This window comes from Macaca fascicularis, chromosome 6 (genome assembly GCF_037993035.2).
Source record: "Macaca fascicularis isolate 582-1 chromosome 6, T2T-MFA8v1.1".
Lineage (NCBI taxonomy): Eukaryota > Metazoa > Chordata > Mammalia > Primates > Cercopithecidae > Macaca > Macaca fascicularis.
Window position 1 is genome coordinate 141355087 of NC_088380.1, and position 21504 is coordinate 141376590.

General features: G+C 40.2%; 1 protein-coding gene across 4 annotated transcripts in view; it reads left to right on the plus strand.

Moving 5' to 3' along the window:
* The window catches only part of DDX46 (DEAD-box helicase 46), a 73411-nt gene extending 54859 nt beyond the window's left edge, over positions 1–18552 (plus strand). For 2 of the 4 annotated variants that reach the window (XM_015451900.4, XM_073994257.1), the window contains 7 exons: positions 2273–2410; positions 2749–2898; positions 7784–7960; positions 8857–9075; positions 10466–10610; positions 16236–16309; positions 17899–18552. In XM_015451900.4, the coding sequence (XP_015307386.1) occupies positions 2273–2410; positions 2749–2898; positions 7784–7960; positions 8857–9075; positions 10466–10610; positions 16236–16309; positions 17899–17946 (951 nt within the window). In that variant the 3' untranslated portion in view covers positions 17947–18552. The remainder of the gene's footprint in view (positions 1–2272; positions 2411–2748; positions 2899–7783; positions 7961–8856; positions 9076–10465; positions 10611–16235; positions 16310–17898) is intronic. The other 2 variants (XR_012414080.1, XM_005557805.5) reach the window with 2 other exon arrangements.
* The last annotated feature ends 2952 nt before the right edge of the window (positions 18553–21504 follow it).

Consider the following 21504-nt stretch of genomic DNA (forward strand, 5'->3'; position numbering starts at 1 on the left):
ATATATAATGTCATTTTAAGTGTTTTACATATATAATGTCATTTTATCCTTAGAACTGTTTAAGTGTTTTACATATATAATGTCATTTTATCCTTAAAACTTTGCTTTGAGGTAGATGATACTACTCTATTTTATAGATGAGAAAAATTCATGCAAATAGAATTTAGCTCACCTGCTTATACACATTTAATAAGTAGTGATGGCATTTATTCTTTTAACCTATTGGGAGGAGTCAAGAATATTTTTTTGTAAAGGGCCATGTATTAAAAATTATAACCTATTTGGGCTCTGTTGCATATTCTTTCTCTCTCCTTCTCTATGTACATGTGTGTTATTGTGTGTATGTTCATAACCCTATAAAACTGTAAATACTTGTGGCCCTGTAGCAGTACAAAAGCAGACCATGGGTCAAAGGCGGTGGCTATTTAGACATTTCTGAATTAAAATCTTAAACCATGTTTTAAAATTCATAACAGTTGGCTGGGCACGGTGGCTCACGCCTGTAATCCCAGCACTTTGGGAGGCCAAAGCGGGTGGCTCACCTGAGGTCGGGAGTTTGAGAGCAGCCTGACCAACATGGAGAAACCCTGTCTCTACCAAAAAAAAAAAAAAAAAAAAAAAAAAAAAAAAAAAAAATTAGCTGGGCGTGGTGGCATATGCCTGTAATCCCAGCTACTCGGGAGGCTGAGGCAGGAGAATAGCTTGAACCCGGGAGGCAGAGGTTGCGATGAGCTGAGATTGTGCCATTGCACTCCAGCCTGGGCAACAAGAGCAAAACTGTGTCTCAAAAAAAAAAAATTGTAGCAGTTGACTGTTTGGGTCAGATTTTTTTGTTTTGTTTTGTTTTTTACATTTTTGTGGAGATAAGGTCTTGCCATTTTTGCCCAGGCTGGCCTCAAACTCCTAGGCTCAAGCTGTCTTTCCACCTCTGCCTCCCCAAGTGCTAGGATGGCACGTGTGAGCCATTGCGCCCAGCAAGGTCATACTGTTTTGTGAAGATAGCAAACTCTAGCGAGACTCCATCTCAAAAAAAAAAAAAAAAGGAAAAACAAAATCAATAGGTATGACCACACAATTGTGCATTTGTGTAAAATTACATGTTTCTTTTTCTTTTCTTCTTTTTTTTTTTTCTTGAGATGGAGTTTCACTCTTGTCACCCAGGCTGGAGTGCATTGGTGCCATCTCAGCTCACTGCAACCTCTGCCTCCCAGGGTCAAGCGATTCTCCTGCGTCAGCCTCCCGAGCAGCTGGGATTACAGGCGTGCACCACCACACTTGGCTCAATTTTTTTTTTTTGAGACGGAGTCTCGCTCTGTCGCCCAGGCTGGAGTGCAATGGCCGGATCTCAGCTCACTGCAAGCTCCGCCTCCCGGGTTCACGCCATTCTCCTGCCTCAGCCTCCCGAGTAGCTGGGACTACAGGCACCTGCCAGTTTGCCGGCTAGTTTTTTGTATTTTTAGTAGAGACGGGGTTTCACCGTGTTAGCCAGGATGGTCTTGATCTCCTGACCTCGTGATCCGCCCGTCTCGGCCTCCCAAAGTGCTGGGATTGCAGGCTTGAGCCACCGCGCCTGGCAATTTTTTTTTGTTTTTAGTAGAGACGGGGTTTCACCATGTTGGTCAGGCTGGTCTTGAACTTCTGACCTCAAATGATCCACCCCCTTTGGCCTCCCAAAGTGCTGGGATTACAGGCGTGAGCCACTGTGTCCAGCCAATTGCATATATTTCTACCTCTGTATAAAGAAATTAGAAATTTTCTAGTTTGCTTGTGTTATTTTAAAATATTAAACTTGGGCTGGGCATGATGGCTTGTGCCTGTAATTCCAGCACTTTGGGAGGCCGAGGCGGGTGGATCACCTGAGACCAGCCTGGCCGACATGGTGATACCCCGTCTCTAATAAAAGTACAAAAAATTATCTGGGCATAGTGGCAGGCGCCTATAATCCCAGCTACTTGGAAGGCTGAGGCAGGAGAATAGCTTGAACCCGAGAGGCAGAGGTTGCAGTGAGCTGAAACTGCACCACTGCACTCCAGCCTGGGCAACAGAGCGAGACTCCATCTCAAAAAATAAAAAATAAATAAATAAAAATTAAACTTGGATATTTCACTTTGAACCATTGAGTAATTTAGTAAGACTCTTTTGTGACTTTTAAAATTCTTCAGTAATGTTGTCAATCTCGAGGTTTTATTAAGTGGATCAGATTTTATCTTGTGATGTAAGTAGGATACATCTTGTTAGTGTCTAATAATTGCACTTTTTCATCATTCATTAGGGTTATGCTTATACTTTTATCACAGAAGATCAAGCTCGCTATGCTGGTGACATAATTAAAGCTCTTGAATTGTCAGGGACCGCAGTACCTCCTGATTTAGAGAAACTGTGGAGTGATTTCAAAGATCAACAGAAAGCTGTGAGTTTTTTAACCCATGTCACTCTTTTAGAAATCATTAATGTGACTAAACCTTGATTATTTAATTCTTGGAAATATTTTTTACTTAATACTTGGAAATTTTGATAGTACTATTTTTATTTCTCTTCAGAGAGGGAAAAATGAAAGCTAAAATCCTATCTTTTTCTTGAACTTAGTATTTTGTGGTGTCTATGTAGAGCTCTTAGTTTATCTTACATGCTGGATGAACTGTTTTTATTACATTGACATACACCACCTTGAAAAATATTTAATTAGTATGAATTCCTAAACATTAAAGTTATTACTATGAGATTAACTTTGTTTTCTTTCTTTGAAAGGAGGGGAAAATAATTAAAAAGAGTAGTGGGTTCTCTGGTAAGGGATTCAAGTTTGATGAAACAGAACAAGCTTTGGCTAATGAGAGGAAGAAGTTACAAAAAGCAGCTCTTGGTTTGCAAGATTCAGATGATGAGGATGCTGCAGTTGACGTAAGTACTGTTGTTCTCTCATTCTTAACTGAAGCAGTTATTTCTTTTGTACTGGAGGTCTTGCCATATGCTTATCAAGATAGACAATCATTGGAAATCTTCTTTACAAGAGGATGGTTCCAGAATAGTTTTGGAAAAATCTGCCTAGTGCATACCAATACCCCTCCTCTCAATATATAGACCACTCATTAGCACTTCAAAGGATGTGAAAGTCTTTTTTTTTTTTTTTTTTGAGATGGAGTTTCGCTCTGTTGCCCAGGCTGGAGTACAGTGGTGTGATCTCCACTCATTGTAACCTCCGCCTCCCAGGTTCAAGCAGTTCTCCTGCTTCAGCCTCCTGAGTAGCTGGGATTACAGGCGTCCACCATCACGCCCGGCTAATTTTTGTAGTTTTAGTAGAGACAGGGTTTCACCTTCTTGGCCAGGGTGGTCTCAGACTCCTGACCTCAAGCGGTCCGCCCTCCTCGGCCTCCCAAAGTGCTGGGATTACAGGTGTGTGCCACCTCACCCAGCCATGGATGTGAAAAGTCTTTAAGGAATCTTGTTTAACTTTGTTAAACCCAGAAGTTCCCCAACATATCTGATCACAGAACACTTTTGGACATATCATATTAAATAAATTTAAGTTCAGAAAACAATGTTGGAAATCAGGAATTCAATCTGATCTTGTCATTAGGAAATGGACTCCAAGACAAGATGTTAGGTCCAGGACCACAGTGGGAGTTACAGTCAGGACCAGAACCCAGGTGTCCTATTAACCTTAAGCCATTTCTTTCTAGGATACCATACTAGTTCAAAAAATTAGCCCGGTGTGTCTTGCTCTGTCACCCAGGCTGGACTGCAGTGGCACAGTCTCAGTTCATTGCAACTTCTGCCTCCTGGGTTCAAGTGATTCTCCTGTTTCAGTCTCCTGGGTAGCTGGGATTACAGGCACCCGCCACCACACTGGGCTGATTTTTGTATTTTTAGTGGAGATGGGGTTTCACTGTGTTGTCCAGGCTGGTCTCAAACCCCTGACCTCAGGTGGTCCACCCACCTTGGCCTCCCATAGTGCTGGGATTATAGGTGTGAGCCACTGTGCCTGGCCAATAAAGTCTTTTTTTTTTTTTTTTTTTTTTTTAAGACAGAGTCTCACTCTGTCACCAGGCTGGAGTGCAGTGGCTCAATCTCGGCTCACTGCAACCTCCACCTCCCGAGTTCAAGCAATTTTCCTGCCTCAGACTCCCGAGTAACTGGGATGACAGGCATGCGCCCCATGCCTGGCTTATTTTTTTTTTGTATTTTTACTAAAGATGGGATGTCATCATGTTGGCCAGGATAATCTTGATCTTTTGACTTCGTGATCCGCCCGCCTTGGCCTTCCAAAGTCTTGGGATTCACCTGGCCAAATTTCATTTTTTTAATTTATCTGTGACCATGTAACAAATCAAAACTTAACAGGTTAAAGCAATAAACATTATCACATAGTTCCTGCGGGTCAGGAAATCAGGAGCAGTTTAGTCAGGTAGTTCTGGCTTAGGCGCTCATGGGATTGCAGTCATCTGCAGGCTTGACTGTTGCTGGATGATCTGTTTCCAAGATGGCTCATTCACTTTGATGTTGATAGGATGCCTCACAGTTTTTCACCACTTTGCCTGTCCTTACGCACGTGGCAGATGGCTTTCCCCACAGTGAGTGATCCAAGAGAGAGAGCAAAGAGAAAGCTTTTTAGTGCTTTTTATGACTAGTCTCTGAAATTATACAGTCACTTCCACTTTATTCTTTGTGGAGTTTGTTTTTCTCTTGTTTGTTTTGTTTTGGAGACAGAGTCTGACTCTGTTGCCCAGGCTGGAGTGTAAGTGGTGCGAACTCAGCTCACTGCAGCCTCTGACTCCCGGGCTCTAGCAATCTTCCCACCTCAACCTCCTGAATAGCTGGTACTATAGGTGCACCACCATGCCCTGTTAATATATATTTTAAAATGTATTTTAGAGTTGAGGTCTCATTATATTGCCTAGGCTGGTCTCAAATTCCTGGGCTCAAGTGATCCTCCTGCCTCAGCCTCCCAAAGTGGTGGTATTACAAACATGAGCCACCATGCCCAGCCTACTTTATTGTATTAGAAGGAAGTCATTAAGTCCAGCCCACACTCAGGAAAAAAGACTATTAAATAATTTGTAGCCATGTTTTAAAAACACCTGTCACTTTTTGACATTATGGTAGTTTTATCTGTGGTTTTAGTTGCTGTAGGTTAACCACAGTCTGAAACTATTACAGTGTTTTGAGACCACATTCATATAACTTTTATTACAGTATATTGTTATAATTGTCCTATTTTATTGTTGTTAATCTCTTACTGTACCTAATTTATAAATTAAACTTTATCATAGGTATGTATGTATAGGAAAAAAACAATGTATGTCAGTGTGGTACTATCTGTGTTTTTAGGCATCTACTGAGGTTCTTGGAATGTATCCCATGTGTATAAGGGAAAACTGCAGTATTTTTAACTGTTTTTTAAAATCTCATGATAACATATGGTGATTGTTTCTTTGGGTGTTAAAATAACATATAATTTTATGAAAAATGTAAACAGTACTTAACATGAATAAAATCAACAGTAAGGTTAGCGTTACCAGCTAGCATTGTATACTTCCTCCATTCCTGATTTTATGAATTTGTTCAGATTGTAATACCATGAATGCTATTTAATTTAAAACAGTTTTACTCAGGTAAATGTTGAGTTTTAAAACTAGTTGATAACTAACCCCCTGCTGGTGTTTTTTGGGGGTTTTGTTTTGTTTTGTTTTTATGAGACAGGATCTCACTCTGTCAACCAGGCTGGAGTACAGTGGTGTGATCTTGGCTCACTGTAGCCTCGACCTCCTGGGCTCAGGTGATTCTCCACCTTAGCCTTCTGAATATCTAGGACTACAGGTATGTGCCACCATGCCTGGTTAACTTTTATATTTTTGTAGAGACAAGGTTTCGCCATGTTGCCCAGGCTGGTCTTGAACTCCTGGGCTCGAGTAATCCTCCTGCCTTGGACTCCCAAAATGCTGGGATTATAGATAGGAGCCATTATGCCTGGCCATAACTAAAACCCTTTAATAGGTAATAAATTTTTTTTTTTTTTTTTTTTTTTTGAGACGGAGTCTCGCTCTGTCCCCCAGGCTGGAGCATAGTGGCCAGATCTCAGCTCACTGCAAGCTCCGCCTCCCGGGTTTGCGCCATTCTCCTGCCTCAGCCTCCCGAGTAGCTGGGACTACAGGCGCCCGCCACCTCGCCCGGCTAGTTTTTTGTATTTTTTTTTTAGTAGAGACGGGGTTTCACCGTGTTAGCCAGGATGGTCTTGATCTCCTGACCTCGTGATCCGCCCGTCTCAGCCTCCCAAAGTGCTGGGATTACAGGCTTGAGCCACCGCGCCCGGCCCAATAAATGTTTTTAAGAAGAATCTAAGGCTGGGTGTGGTGGCTCCTGGCCTGTAATCCCAACACTTTGGAAGGCCAAGATGGGAGGATAGCTTGAGTCCAGGAGTTCAAGACCCTCCTAGACAACATAGTGAGACCCTGTCTCTATAAAAAGTTGTTTAAAAATTAGCTGGACATGATAGTGCACGCTGTGGTCCTAGCTACTTGGGAGGCCGAGGTGTGAGGAGCCTTTGAGCCTGGGAGTTAGAGGCAACCCTGTCTCAAAAAAATACAAAAGCTAAATGCACTGTTTTTATTTCAGTAAAAGAGCGTTGTAAATTAACCAGTTGATTTTTAAGCCCTAAATAAGCTTTTCTGTGCATTTGAGATCTAGAAGATACAGCTTTATTAATCTAGTGTAAATTTTTGAAGGGGCTTGTATTTCTGTAGTCAGTGATGTCAGTAGTCATTGTTGGGCAAAAGACATTTTTAAAAAGAAATGCACATAGCAGGCCAGGAGCGGTGGCTCACGCCTGTAATCCCAGCACTTTGAGAGGCTGAGGCGGGCAGATCACGAGGTCAGGAGATCGAGACCATCCTGGCCAACATGGTTTCCGTCTCTACTAAAAATTCAAAAAATTCGCTGGGCGTGGTGGCGGGCGCCTGTAGTCCTGGCTACTCTGGAGGCTGAGGCGAGAGAATGGCATGAACCCGGGAGGGGGAGCTTGCAGTGAGCTGAGATCACGCCACTACACTCCAGCCTGGGTGACAGAGTGAGACTCCGTCTCAAAAAAAAAAAAAAAAAAAAAGAAATGCACATAGCAGTAGGGCTCACGTGATTCCTGTTAAAGCAAAGCTTTCATCATGGCACTTGCCTTGATGGGGAAACAACCTGCATTTCTTTGCTTTCTTGATTCAAAGGGATAAGGGAATAAGCCTTTTCTGGTTCAGTTAGCCAGTTTTTAAGGCAAATCCAGTTGGATTTTATGGGTTGGGAAGAGTTTTGAGAGCTTTGCCTTAGGAACATGTTATACCACTCCCCCTGAGAATTATTGACTATATTTTTAGTTGGCCACTGACCTTGAGTTATAGCCCTTTTTCCAGCCTCTTTCATTGCAGTATAATTTGGTCTCAAGGCCTGAGCCCTGGGGCAAGTCAGCTGCATCGTATTGGCTGTTCTGTCTTGACAGCACATGTTTCCTCATCTATTGAACAAGGATGAAGTTTCTGATCCTCTTAGGAGTCTGATGACGTGGTTCATGCAGTGTTGTTTCTCTGTTTTCTATTTTTCTCCCCACCATAGACGAAAATGAAACGTGACTTTTAACAAATAGGTGGTATATTATCCCACTGATCTGTGTGGTGGGATTTGTATAAATACAACTATCTGATTCCAGCCTTTTGGTGGAAACATTCCTTATTTATTTCTGTAGAATAACTTAATTTGGTATTTCTAGTTCAGTTTTTTACTAGTCCTTTTTTTCCTTTTGATCTAGATTGATGAGCAAATTGAAAGCATGTTTAATTCAAAGAAGAGAGTAAAGGATATGGCTGCTCCTGGAACATCAAGTGTTCCTGCTCCAACTGCAGGAAATGCTGAGAAATTAGAAATTGCTAAGAGATTGGCTCTCAGAATCAATGCCCAGAAGAATTTGGGCATCGAGTCTCAGGTATTAAGTAATTTGTTCCAAGTCTCAGTCAATACTTTTAAGAAGTTCTTTGATTTTACTTTTCAGGAATTATGTTGAGCACAAGTAAACAAATTGTCCTAGACATTGAGTTTGTGAGAATTTAACATTCTCAATACAGAGCTTTTTGATAATTGCATTTGGATGATTTCTCTAGTGCTATTAACTGAGGACTTTATGCCAATTCTAGAATTTCTGTTAGCCATAGGTAGTTTTATAGAGTAGTATTCTGATGGGTCTTAACAAAATCTTAAAGACGTATTAATAATTCTCTTTTTCTTTCTTTATCTGCTTTTGTTGGGTAGGTTATTGGGCACACAACTCCCTGGATATACAAACACCCAGTTACATGACAAATTAATATGGGCTTAAACAATGGAGAAACGTGATTTTTAAATATTTCACATGTTATCTTTTTCTTGGAAGCTTATTTGTTATTTTGAAGCTTTTGAGACTCATTAGCTATAATGTTTGTAATGTTGGGTTGGGTCATAGAGATGAAGGAGCTCAGTGATGGTAGTAGTACAAACATTCAAATTCGAAGGGAACTCCTAGGAGTTAGAGTATGCAGATGATTTTGGAAATATTTACTGTGTCTGACATCAAGAGTTAGCTAATTATCAACTACATCTCTATAATCTAGTAGAATATTTAATAGTTGAATGTTCTCCAGTTTTCTTATCCACAGGGAGATACTTTAAACTATATTATAAATATATATTGCTAAATCACACATATCAATGAGACTATGCCTTAGAAAGGTGTTTATTTATTAAACTTGCATACAAAGTTAGTAGCTTTTCAGAGAATAATTTGTGGTGGGGTCCCTACTCTTGTCTCTGCCCTCATTTGAGATTTAACTAAGTCTTCTTTAACTATAGGATGTGATGCAACAGGCCACCAATGCAATTCTTAGAGGTGGCACCATTCTGGCTCCCACTGTTTCAGCAAAAACCATTGCAGAACAACTTGCCGAAAAGATCAATGCCAAGCTCAATTATGTGCCTTTAGAGAAACAAGAAGAAGAGAGACAGGATGGTGGACAGAATGAATCTTTTAAGAGATATGAAGAAGAATTAGAGATCAATGACTTCCCACAGGCAAGTAACAGGTTTAAACCTTTTTTTATTGTTAAGTAGAAACTCTTTTTTTTTGTTTGTTTTTTTTTTTTTTTGAGATGGAGTCTCACTCTTTCACCCAGGCTGGAGTGCGATTGCCGGATCTCAGCTCACTGCAAGCTCCGCCTCCCGGGTTCATGCCATTCTCCTGCCTCAGCCTCCCGAGTAGCTGGGACTACAGGTGCCTGCCACCTCGCCCGGCTAGTTTTTTGTATTTTTTAGTAGAGACGGGGTTTCACCGGGTTAGCCAGGATGGTCTCGATCTCCTGACCTCGTGATCCGCCCGTCTCGGCCTCCCAAAGTGCTGAGATTACGGGCTTGAGCCACCACGCCCGGTGAAACTCTTCTTTAGGAGGAAAAATCTCATCTTTAAAACCCATGAACATTTTAGTAGCTCTTTCACTTTTTACCTAAACGAAGGATATAACAATAGAAATTTGATTTTTATGAATATGTTCAAGGTACATTAGGCTCTAAATGAACTTATGATGCAGGTATGTATTAATAATGATCTTTGTTTTTTTTTGTTTTTTTGAGACGGAGTTTTGCTCTTACTGCCTAGGCTGGAGTACAATGGTGCAATCTTGACTCACCACAACCTCTGCCTCCGGGTTCAAGCGATTCTCCTCCCTCAGCCTCCCGAGTAGCTGGGATTACAGGCATGCGCCACCATGCCCAGCTAATTTTTGTATTTTTAATAGAGACGGGGTTTCACCCTGTTGATCAGGCTGGTCTCAAACTCCTGACCTTAGGTCATCTGCCCACCTCGGCCTCCCAAAGTGCCGGGATTACAGGCATGCACCACCACGCCTGAGTAATTTTTGTATTTTTAGTAGAGATGGAGTTTCTCCATGTTGGTCAGCCTGGTCTCGAACTCCTGACCTCAGGTGATCCGCCATCTTAACCTCCCAAAGTGCTGGAATTACAGGCGTGAGCCACCACGCCCGGCCAGTAGTGATCTCAGTATTGACCATAGGGCCGGGCATGGTGGCTCTCACCTAGGAATCTCAGCGCTTTGGGAGGCTGAGGTGGGCGGATCACCTGAGGTTGGGAGTTCGAGACCAGCCTGACCAACGTGGAGAAATGCCATCTCTACTAAAAATACAAAAATTAACCTGATGTGGTGGTGCATGCATGTAATCCCAGCTACTCGGGAGGCTGAGGCGGAAAATCGCTTGAACCCGGGAGGCAGAGGTTGCAGTGAGCTGAGATTGCGCCATTGCACTCCAGCCCAGGCAACAAGACCGAAACTCTGTCTCAAAAAAAAATACTGACCGTAATATGATACCAGCCAGCCTAGTCATTGTCAGCACTCCTGGATTTCTTTGTCCTGTTGTGAAGTGGTTTTTCTTTTCCTTACCTTTTCTTTTAGACTGCTAGGTGGAAAGTTACCTCTAAGGAAGCTCTGCAGAGGATCAGTGAATACTCTGAAGCCGCAATTACAATCAGAGGAACATACTTCCCTCCTGGTAAAGAACCCAAGGAAGGCGAGCGGAAGATTTACTTGGCTATTGAAAGTATGTATTGTTGGTTGTTTCAATCTTGAATTTAGATCAAGGTTAATGTAGATGTAATAAACACAAAGAGCATGCGAGGTAAATTCTAGAGAGAACTGGAAGTAAGGAACACCTCTGAAAAAAAAAATCTCATGACATTTGAGGTCTTTATTTAGAAGAATTTCAGTACACATGCAAAGGTCAATGATCTGTTTGTGAGACTCAGTTTTGGCAATTTAGTCAAATTTGAAAAATAAAACTTATATTTTAAGGACTGACCTGTTTATGCTTCTGGTAAGTGGAATATTCTGGCCTAAGTTTAGGTTGGGAAGTAAATCAAATGTATTAGTCCACTTAATGAATGTTTATCTAGGCAAATATTGCCTGTGAAGTTATGCCCATGAAAGTTTATACCTTTAACAAAATAACAAGTAGACAAATACATTATCTAACAGCAACCAGGTTTGGTTTTTAACTTTATTTCATACATTCATGAATGAATTCATTCCAGAGGCAATTTCCATCTTTATTTATTTTGAGACGGTCTTATTTTGTCACCCAGGCTGGAGCGCAGTGGCACAGTCTCAGCCCACTGTAGCCTCAACCTTCTGGGCTCAAGTGATCCTCCCACCTCAACACCCCTAAGTAGCTGGGACTACAGTAACGTGTCACCACACCTGGCTTATTTTTTTGTCTTTTTTGTAGAGAAGGGGTTGTGTTATGTTGCCCAGGCTGGTCTCCAACTCCTGAGCTCAAGGGACCCGCCCCCGCTCAGCCTCCCAAAATGCTAGGATTACAGTCATGAGCCATTGTGCCCAGCCTATTTTATTTTTTCTGATGGGTTACTCTGCTGCATAGTAGGACACCCTGTCACTATATGTTTTTGATTTTTGTTTTGTTTTGTTTTTTCCGCCAAGACGGAGTCTTGCTCTGTTGCCCAGAGCTGGAGTGCAGTGGCATAATCTTGGTTCACTGCAACCTCCGCCTCCTGGGTTTAAGCAGTTCTTCTGCCTTAGCCTCCCGAGTAGCTGGGATTATAGGCATGCGCCACCACGCCAGGCTCATTTTTGTATTTTTAGTAGAGACGGGGTTTCACCATGCTGGCCTGGCTGGTCTCGAACTCCTGACCTCATGGTCCACCCGCCTTGGTCTCCCAAAGTGCTGGGATTACAGGCATGAGCCACCGTGCCCTGCCTACTTTATTTATGTTTAATCTGAACATCTTTGTTATTGACATTTTAAGTGGTTTTTCTTTTTGTTTTCTGGCATCATATGTAATGGAAGCAAGACAGAACTAAACTGTTAGATAATAGAACCATCTGTTCTGGCTTCATTTCCTTGACACCATAGCATTGTTGTCAGTATAGGGTTCAGCGCTCTATCGCCCAGGCTGGAGTGCAGTGGCACGATCTTGGCTTATTACAACCTCCGCCTCCAGGGTTCACGCGATTCTCATGCCTCAGCCTCCCGGGTAGCTGGAACCACAGGCATGTGCTACCACACCTGGCTAATTTTTGTATTTTTGGGTAGAGATGGGGTTTCACCATGTTGGCCAGGCTGGACCTCTTACTTTTTGATTGTACTGTCTCCATTTGGAATTATTTTTAAAATCCGTAGCAGTGTTTTGCTATTTAGGACTTACATTAAGGTAAAATTCATATAGCAAAAGTTTGTCCATTTTAACCATTATACAGTTCAGTCTTCAGTGAAACTTACAGGATTCAGTGAAAGCAGTGCTTAGAGAGAAATTTTTAGCTGTAAATGCCTGCATTATAAAAGATCTCAGTTACTGCCTTTTCTGTGTTAATCTTTTCCTTTCCTTTTCCCTTCCCTTCCCTTCCCTTCCCTTCCCTTCCCTTCCCCTTCCCCTTCCCCTTCCCCTTCCCCTTCCCCTTCCCCTTCCCCTTCCCCTTCCCCTTCCCCTTCCCCTTCCCCTTCCCCTTCCCCTTCCCCTTCCCCTTCCCCTTCCCCTTCCCCTTCCCCTTCCCTTTCCTTGACAAAATCTCACTCTGTTGTGTAGGCTTTAGTACAGTGGCACAATCTAGACTCACTGCAACTCCCACCTCCCGGGTTCAAGTAATTCTCGTACCTCAGCCTCCTGAGTAGCTAGGATTACAGGCACCCCCCACCATGCCCAGCTAGTTTTTGGTTTTTTTAGTAGAGATGAGGTTTCACCCTGTTGGTCAGGCTGATCTCAAACTCCTGACCTCAGGTGATCCACCTGCCTTGGCCTCCCAAAGTGCCGGGATTACAGGTGTGAGCCACTGCGCCCCACCGTGTCAGAGCAATATTTTCTTGTGTGCCATTTTGATTTACTCTTGTTTCTGGGTTTGTTTTTTTTTTTTTTTTGAGACGGAGTCTCACTCTGTCGCCCAGGCTGGAGTACAGTGGCATAGTCTTGGATCATTGCAAGCTCCGCTTCCTGGGTTCACGCCATTCTCCTGCCTCAGCCTCCTGAGTAGCTGGGACTACAGGCGCCCGCCACCACGCCTGGCTGATTTTTTGTATTTTTTAGTAGAGACGGGGTTTCACCATGTTAGCCAGGATGGTCTCGATCTCCTGACCTCGTGATCCACCTGTCTTGGCCTCCCAAAGCGCTGGGATTACAGGCGTGAGCCACTGTGCCCGGCCAGTATTTTAACTGCTTGTCTTATAAAGAGGCAAATGAGAGACACGATTATTTGCTTTGAAAAAGGATTCTTTTCGTAATTCATTTATTAATTTAAATGCAGTGTTTGCTTGGTATGGTATAGTTGATATATCAAACTTCAGCTTATGTGTAACTTTATCAGAACACATCTTTACTACCAAGTGATGTGAAGTGAGATATTCACTGATTCCACAGCTCTGATGTAGTTTTCTTTTCATCCAGAATGGTTCTGGTCATTTGTCTCCACCGTCAATTTACACTCAGGAAATAACATCTAATTTTTATAATAATCTAAGCAGGTCTCCCCAGTAAAAAGGCAACTTTGTTGAAAGCAAATCTTAAGAATAATCTAGAAATATAATGATAATGGCTGGGCACGGTGGCTCATGCCTATAATCTCAGCAGTTTGGGAGGCCGAAGTGGGTGGATCACAAGGTCAAGAGTTTGAGACCAGCCTGGCCAACATAGTGAAACCCTGTCTCTACTAAATACAAAAATCAGCCAGGCATGGTGGCGGGAGCCTGTATCCCAGCTACTCATGAGGCTGAGGCAAGAGAATTGCTTGAAACCGGAAGGCAGAGGTTGCAGTGAGCTGAGATGGCGCCACTGCACTTCAGCCTGGGCAAAAACAGCAAAACTGCATCTCCAAAAAAAAAAAAAGAAATATAATGATACTGAATAAGAGCTAGGGTTTGGCAATTTAAATGATCTAAAGCTTTTAGAATTTTCAGAGGTAATTAGATTTTTTAAAGGATCATTTACTTTTTGAAACTCCAAACTCAACTAAACACTTAACAGGATGAAAACAGGTGTTGCTACTGTGGAAGGAGCCTAGTGTCATCTGTTTCTAGTTCTGTAATTGGAGGGACCCCACTGCCTGGCTGGCTCCTTGGAGGCTGTGTTTGGGTCAGCAGCTCCAGGCATCCCACCAGGCAAAGGGAAGGAGAACAGGAAGGACTTACATGCCTAGTCAGCCTGTATAATTTATATAGCCTATTCCATGACTCTCTCTTTTTACTAGTGGAGAATCCCTTAAAAGCAGCCAGAGTTGTTTTAGGACCAATGAAAGGAAATGCCCTTTTTTTCATGGCTGCTTATAAACATATGTAACCTATTACAAGAAGTTACATAAGTCAGAATTTAAAGTGGTCGAAATTCTCGGGCTTTGACAAAAGTAGGAAAATTAATTTACCAGTTAAATCTAGGTGAGAGTGTCATTTTCCTTCTTTTTAAAGTTGCACAAAAGTATCAACAAACTTCACACCAACTCGTACCAAGCAATGTGTTTTCCTCCTAAATTTCATTTTTTGTTGTAATTTTCAGTCTGACTTGGGTCTTGATTCTTCCGTTTCTTTTCCCTTCTGGCACTCACCTTCCCCACATAGTTTTATAATGTTGTGGTTCGTGGCTAGTGGAGGTAGAGGATTTAAATTAGATATGTTGCTATGACTTCATAGCCATAGCCTTGATTCTTTCCTTCCTGTCGTGAAACTGTTTCTGCCTCTCTTTCTGTCTCTGTCTCTGTCTCTCTCTCGGGACAGAAAAGTTACTTATTTCTAATACGGGGGGAAATTTTCTAATTTATTATAAATCTTTCCCTCATTTGTGTTTTTTAATATACAAAATGATAAAAATATAGCTCTCTACATTGCAGACCCAGTGCTCCTTTTGTTCTTAGACATTTCAGTCTTTAGTTTTCTTTGATTAAGCTCTTTTTCTCTTCTCAGCGTGCAATGTGGTGCCTATCTGTACTTTCCTACTCACTGGCATTGTCTATTGGCTCCAGATTCTACCCAGCCTACCCTTGATGGCTCTCTGATCTCTGCCACTTCTAAACTTCTAGTCCATATTTCCATTGACCTCATTTATATTTTCAACTGGATGTCCAATGAGCACCTCAACTACAGCAATTTTAGAATTAAATTTCACCCAGTATCACTATCCAAAAAACACTTGTTTTTCCTCCTGGAATCAATATATTCTTTTATTACTTCTACCTTTTTTCACTTGCCAGCCAGCTCTTAATATCTTGTTTCTCTTTTCCACTGTTCACATCCCATCAGAAAAAATATCTTGTCCATTCTACCTCAAAAATGTGCTCTTGTGATGGTATAAATACAATATTGTGAGAACACTAAAGAAGAAAACACTTAACTGCCTCGAAGAGTCAGGAAAAGCTTCCTAAAAATGGTATTTAAAAGTGAATTTAGTAAACTACTTCCTATTCATCCTGTTGTAATGTCTTTACAAGTTTGTTTTGCTAATCTGTATGCTTTTAAAGAGCATGAATTTGTTCTTTATATATTAAATCTCTCACAGTATGTGAGAGGCAAGTGCTTAATTTTTGTGAAATTAATAACTGTGAATGAATGTCTGCAGCCTGCCTCATCTAGTCAGCTATTTTGCCGTGTTCTTTCACACATTTTTCCAACCAGGCTACACTTCTCTTACTCTTCAGCAATTAAGCATGCTTGTCTTAACTCTGTACCACTACATATGTAATTCTCCTTGCAAAATACTCTTCCTGGTATCTTTCCTCCCTCCAAGTGGCTAGTCCTCCTTTCATTTTAAAGATTTTGTTCGTACGTCACCCTTCTGAAACATTTGCAGACTTCAGTGTAAATAATAAATGTCTAATAAATACTTGCTAAATGAATAAACCAAGGAAGTTATATTTCCCTGTAGCCTTCTCTTACTATCTTCTGGACAAATCGCTAATAGTCTTTTTATTCCACTCTTTTTAGTTACCATACTAGGAACTCTTAACACATAATATGACCTCAGTGGTTACATTTGAAACTCTGAAAGTAATCAAAATCATAAGCAGCCATTATATAATGTGGGTAATGTTCCACCAGGCATTAAATGGCCATCTTGGCAGGCAGTACAATGTTTCTAAAAGTCACCTACAGTGTTTCTTCCTGGACCTCCATGATATGGGTAAACACAGTGTAATTTTAGTAATGTGAATAAGATGCTTTCCACTCAATCACCAGGTGCCAATGAACTGGCTGTGCAGAAAGCAAAGGCAGAAATCACCAGGCTCATAAAAGAAGAGCTGATCCGGCTGGTGAGTGAAAACCTTAAAGTTTCATTTGTTTTGTTTTAATAAGTGTTTTATTGAAATATAAATACAGACAAGTACGCAAATCATAAACATATAGTTTGATGAATTTTCACAAAGTAATAAGCATACCAGTGTAATCACTACCCAGATCAAGAAATAAAAAACATTACTAATATCCCAGAAGTCTTCTCCGTGTCCATTCTTATCACTATTCATCTCCCCGCAACAAAACTGTACCTTGAATTTTTTTTTTTTTTTTTTTTTGAGACGGAGTCTTGCCCTGTCATCTGAGCTGAAGTGCAATGGCGCGATCTCGGCTCACTGCAACCTCCGCCTCACCCTCCTAAGTAGCTGGGATTACAGGTGCCTGCCACCACACCTGGCTAATATTTTGTATTTTTAGTAGAGACGGGGTTTCACTATGTTGGCAAGGCTGGTCTCGAACTCCTGACCTCATGATTCACCTGCCTCGGCCTCCCAGAGTGCTGGGATTACAGGCGTGAGCCACCGTGCCCAGCCCCATATTGTGAATTTTAAAATCATAGATTAGTTTTCCTTATTTTTGAACTCCACATAAGTGGAATCACGTGTTTGCACCTTTTGCATCTAGTTTCCTTCAATCAACATTTTGAGGAGATCGGTCCGTGTTATTGCATGTAGCAATAATTCACTCATTTTCATGGCCATATAATATTTATATGAATGTATAACAGTTGATTTATATTTATATATTGGATTTGAGGGCTATTCCTTTTTTGTTTTTATGAATAACACTTCTGTGAACATTATTCCATGTGCATTTGGAATATATTAGCATGATTTTTTCTTGGGTATATACCTTGGAGTAGAATTGTTAATTATAGGCTAGGTATTGCCAGATAGTTTTCCAAAGAGGTTACATCAATTCACACTTAATCAAGCAGTGTATGAAAATTACAGTTGTTCTACATCTTTGCCAACACATGGTGTTGTCAGTGTCTTTAAACTTAAACAATGACTTAATTTGATTTTGGAAAAAGCCCTTTACAGACTGCCTTTGCAGTGGAGGTAGATATGTCCTTGTGTCTTTAGTGCCGGTTGCAGCTTATGAACACTCCCTACAGTGTGTACATTTCCTTTGAAAGGAAACGTCTTTTCTCTAAGTGTACTTCTGAGAGCTTTTCTAAAACTCCCCTCAGAGAGCATTCCTTTTTTTGGCGGGGGGGTTAGAAGTTTAATGAAAAGAGGGTTCAGAAAACAAGAGGGAAAAAGTAAAACAGCTGTTCAATCACGTGCTTAAGACTATTTCAACAAGGAGTGATAGAAAAGAATCTTGTGCCCATAGATGCTACCACCATTAAGTTGATTTCAAAACATAGTTGTTAAGGAATAGTTAAGTGAACAGAGAAATCATTAGTTATTGAATAGTTTTTCCTTTCTCAGTGCAGTAATATTAACATTTAAAATTTTAAATAACCAATAGTTTTACAAGTTAGCAAAAGAAATGATCTTAAATATTTCCCTTTTGGGTTTGTTTGGTTGGTTGGTTGGTTTTTTGTTGTTGTTGTTTGTTTTGCTTTCTCTGATGACATATCTTTTATTTCCTATTACAGCAAAATTCATACCAACCAACAAATAAAGGAAGATACAAAGTCTTATAGACATCCGGAAAAAAGATTTTTACCTCTGCTGGTCTATGATAGATGTGGCAGTTGCAGTCTGCAGTTTACAATGTATTGTAAATTAAGATTTTTAAAAATTCTGTCTTGCTGATTTTTTTTAAATACAAGAAACTAGTATTTGGTAAAGAAATCTGTCCGTAAGTACCCCCACAATCAATCAAACTATATTTAAAGCCGGCCTGTTTTCAGAGTGTGATGTCCTTTAATGTAAACTTAAATATCAATATTTTAAATGTCCGGATAATATTCTAGAGGTTTAAAAAATGGAAATATTTGAACTTTCTATTGAAGACAATAAAGTACACAAGTCGTTAAGGGGCTATTCACTTTATCCTGTACTTTCAATGAAATTGTGATCATTTCCTAAGAAAAGGTAAAATTCACTATCTTATTTTGTGTCCCCACCTTGAGCTTAAATGTTACATGACTCTGTGGAACAATATGAACTGGATTTAAGAATGTTATAATAGAAGTCTTACAAAATAGGTTGAGAGTTTTTGTTTCAATTTTTATCATCATAAATGGGCAAAAAGTAGTTGGACTAATTTCGGTTTTTATACAAGTAAAGATTTAATAGTATAAGGATTTTTTGCATTTCTTTACACTGAGTGTAAAACTGTACAAAGAGTTTTAGTATTTACTACTTTGAGGTTCCCCTCACAACTTCTGGCTCCATACCTAGCTCCTCTTTTATAATCTCCCTTAAAAGAAAGAGTGTAGCCTATAAATACTAAATATGATAACTTTTCCTTCTAGAAAGTGTTTCATTATACATCTATACATGTTGTATTTACAAATATCCTACTACTTTTAATCTGATTTTTCTTCAGGATTATTGAGTAGGTTGTGAATTTTCTTTCTCAAAAATTGTGAAACATAATGGTACCCAAGTTTTAAACTTAGATGTGCTTCATCTTAGTGAAATATAATTCACAAGGAATCATAAATTGTATTTTTGAGGCTGGGCGTAGTGGCTCACACATGTAATCCCAGCAATTTGGGAGGCCGAGGTGGGCAGATCACTTGAGATCAGGAGTTCAAGACCAGCCTGGACAACATGGCAAAACACTGTCTCTACTAAAAATGCAAAAATCAGTAGGCATGGTGGTAGGCGCCTGTAATCCCAGCTACTCAGGAGGCTGAGGCAGGAGAATCTGAGCCAGGATCACACCATTGCACTCCAGCCGGGGCGACAGAGTAAGACTATCTCAAAATAAATAAATAAATAAATAAATAAATTCTATTTTTGAGCCTTCAAGATACAGTTCCTGAATATTCTAATTTAAATTGTTATAATTGGATTACCTAATATTCTTTTCAAGACTCCTGATGTATTAACTTCATGTTATTGTCACTTTTCAAAAAAGAACTTTTTTCAGGAGTTAAATAAAGTCAGCCTTTTATATCCAAGGGTTTCACACCCACAGATTAAACCAACCACCGATCAAAAATAGAAAAAAAAAAAGAAGAAAAACTAATGTAAAAAATTTAAAATACAGTTTAGCAGCTGTAAAACAGTTTTACTATAACATTTACATTGTGTTAGATATTTTAAGTAAAAGTGAGTTAAAGTATACAGGAGGATGTGCATAGGTTGTATGCAAATAGCAAGCCATTTCATATAAGAGGCTTGAACATCCATGGATTTTGGTACAGAGGAGGGGTTTAAGGGGTGTCCTGCAATCGGTCCCCCTCGGATACCAAAGGACGACTGTGTGTTTCTTAAATGAAGAGACTTTCATTCTTTAAATATTCTTGACTTACAGTTTTTTAAAAAGAAAAAAAAAAGCATAGTTGTTAAAACAAATAATTTCAATAGTATATTCAGTAGCTGAAGTGATAGGGAGTATTAATCATTATTTCTTCAGTATAAAGTTATTCTTCCTGAAAAAGTAAGATATGCCTGGGAAGTATTCTTGGATCCTTCACACATCCACTTAAATTCTTGAAGGAAGAAACAGACAAAAGACATGTAACAACAAAAACAAATAAACCACTTACTGTAAAATTCCAGGAATTGTGGGCTCATTCCCTCCCTCTAGTTTATTTATTTGCTCATCGTTATCACCTAGTGGTAGTTTGTTTTCTTTGGTAGAATATATGGCAGTCCCACATCAATGATAATTGGTGCTCCCTTCATCTGACTGGATCACTTTGAGATTCAGTTTCACATCATCTTAGCATTTTCTTTGTGTTTGTATATCAGTTGTGATAAGCCACTGATACAATTTTGTTCTAAAATGAAACATATTTGTTAGTTCATTTTTTAGTGTCACACTGACTTAAAATTTGAATGATATACAGACTTTGTTTTTTTAATGCAATATGAATATTTGCTCATGTTTTCTAAATTCCTTATAAAATAAAATTAATTCGAATTCAATCTGCACTTTCTTAAAATTATCTTTCCTCAAATGCTTTTTCTTCTGTTTCTCTAATTTTGTTTATATTGGTGAGAGAAATATTATACTCTCTGTATTTTTATTTTAAAAATTCTAGCAACTTATTACCCAAAGTATTTATAATTCTGTTCCAAAAATGTCTTCCTGAAGACACCTCTTAAGTCTTTTATGTTCATTGTATTTAGTGTAAGAGAAATATAGGTGAAATAATAGGTTCATTTGCCAGTTGGGGTTTTGCCACAGTGACACTCTTACAAAATGGATATGTAGGCTGAGTTCTGTGACTCATGCCTGTAATCCCAGCATTTTGGGAGGCTGAGGCAGGCGGATCACCTGGGGTCAGGAGTTCAAGACCAGTCTGACCAACATGGAGAGACCCCGTCTCTACTAAAAATACAAAATTAGCCAGGTGTGGTGGCACATGCCTGTGATCCCAGCTACTCAGGAGACTGAGGTAGGTGAATCGCTTGAACCTGGGAGGCAGAGGTTGCAATGAGCCAAGATCATGCCATTGCACTCCAGCCTGGACAACAGGAGCGCAACTCAATCTCAAAAAAGAAAAAAAGAAAAAAAAAAGGGGGATATGTAGAATGAAAGAATAGTAGCTAAGTTCTCCTTTACTCCTTTTGGACACTTTACTATTTGATATATTTCATGTCTCATTGCTTTTGTTGGTATACATCAAAATGTGTATATGTATGTATACACATATACATACATATATGTGACTGATAATCTTTTTTGGTTTGGTTTGGTTTTGTTTTTGTTTTTGAGACAGAGTCTTGCTCTGTTGCCCAGGCTGGAGTGCAGTGGCAATCTCAGCTCATTGCAACCTCTACCTCCCAGGTTCAAGTGGTTCTCCTGCCTCAGCCTCTTGAGTAACTGGGACTACAGGCACATGCCACAACACCCATCTAATTTTTTGTATTTTGAGTAGAGACGGGGTTTCACCATGTTAGCCAGGATGGTCTCGATCTCCTGACCTCGTGATCTGCCCGCCTCGGCCTCCCAAAGTGCTGGGATTACGGGCATGAGCCACCAGACCCGGCCTAATCTTTCTTTTGAGTCAGGCAGTTCCTATGTATAGAATTGGAGGAGAACCGGCTATTGAATACTTAGGATTTATAAATTTTAT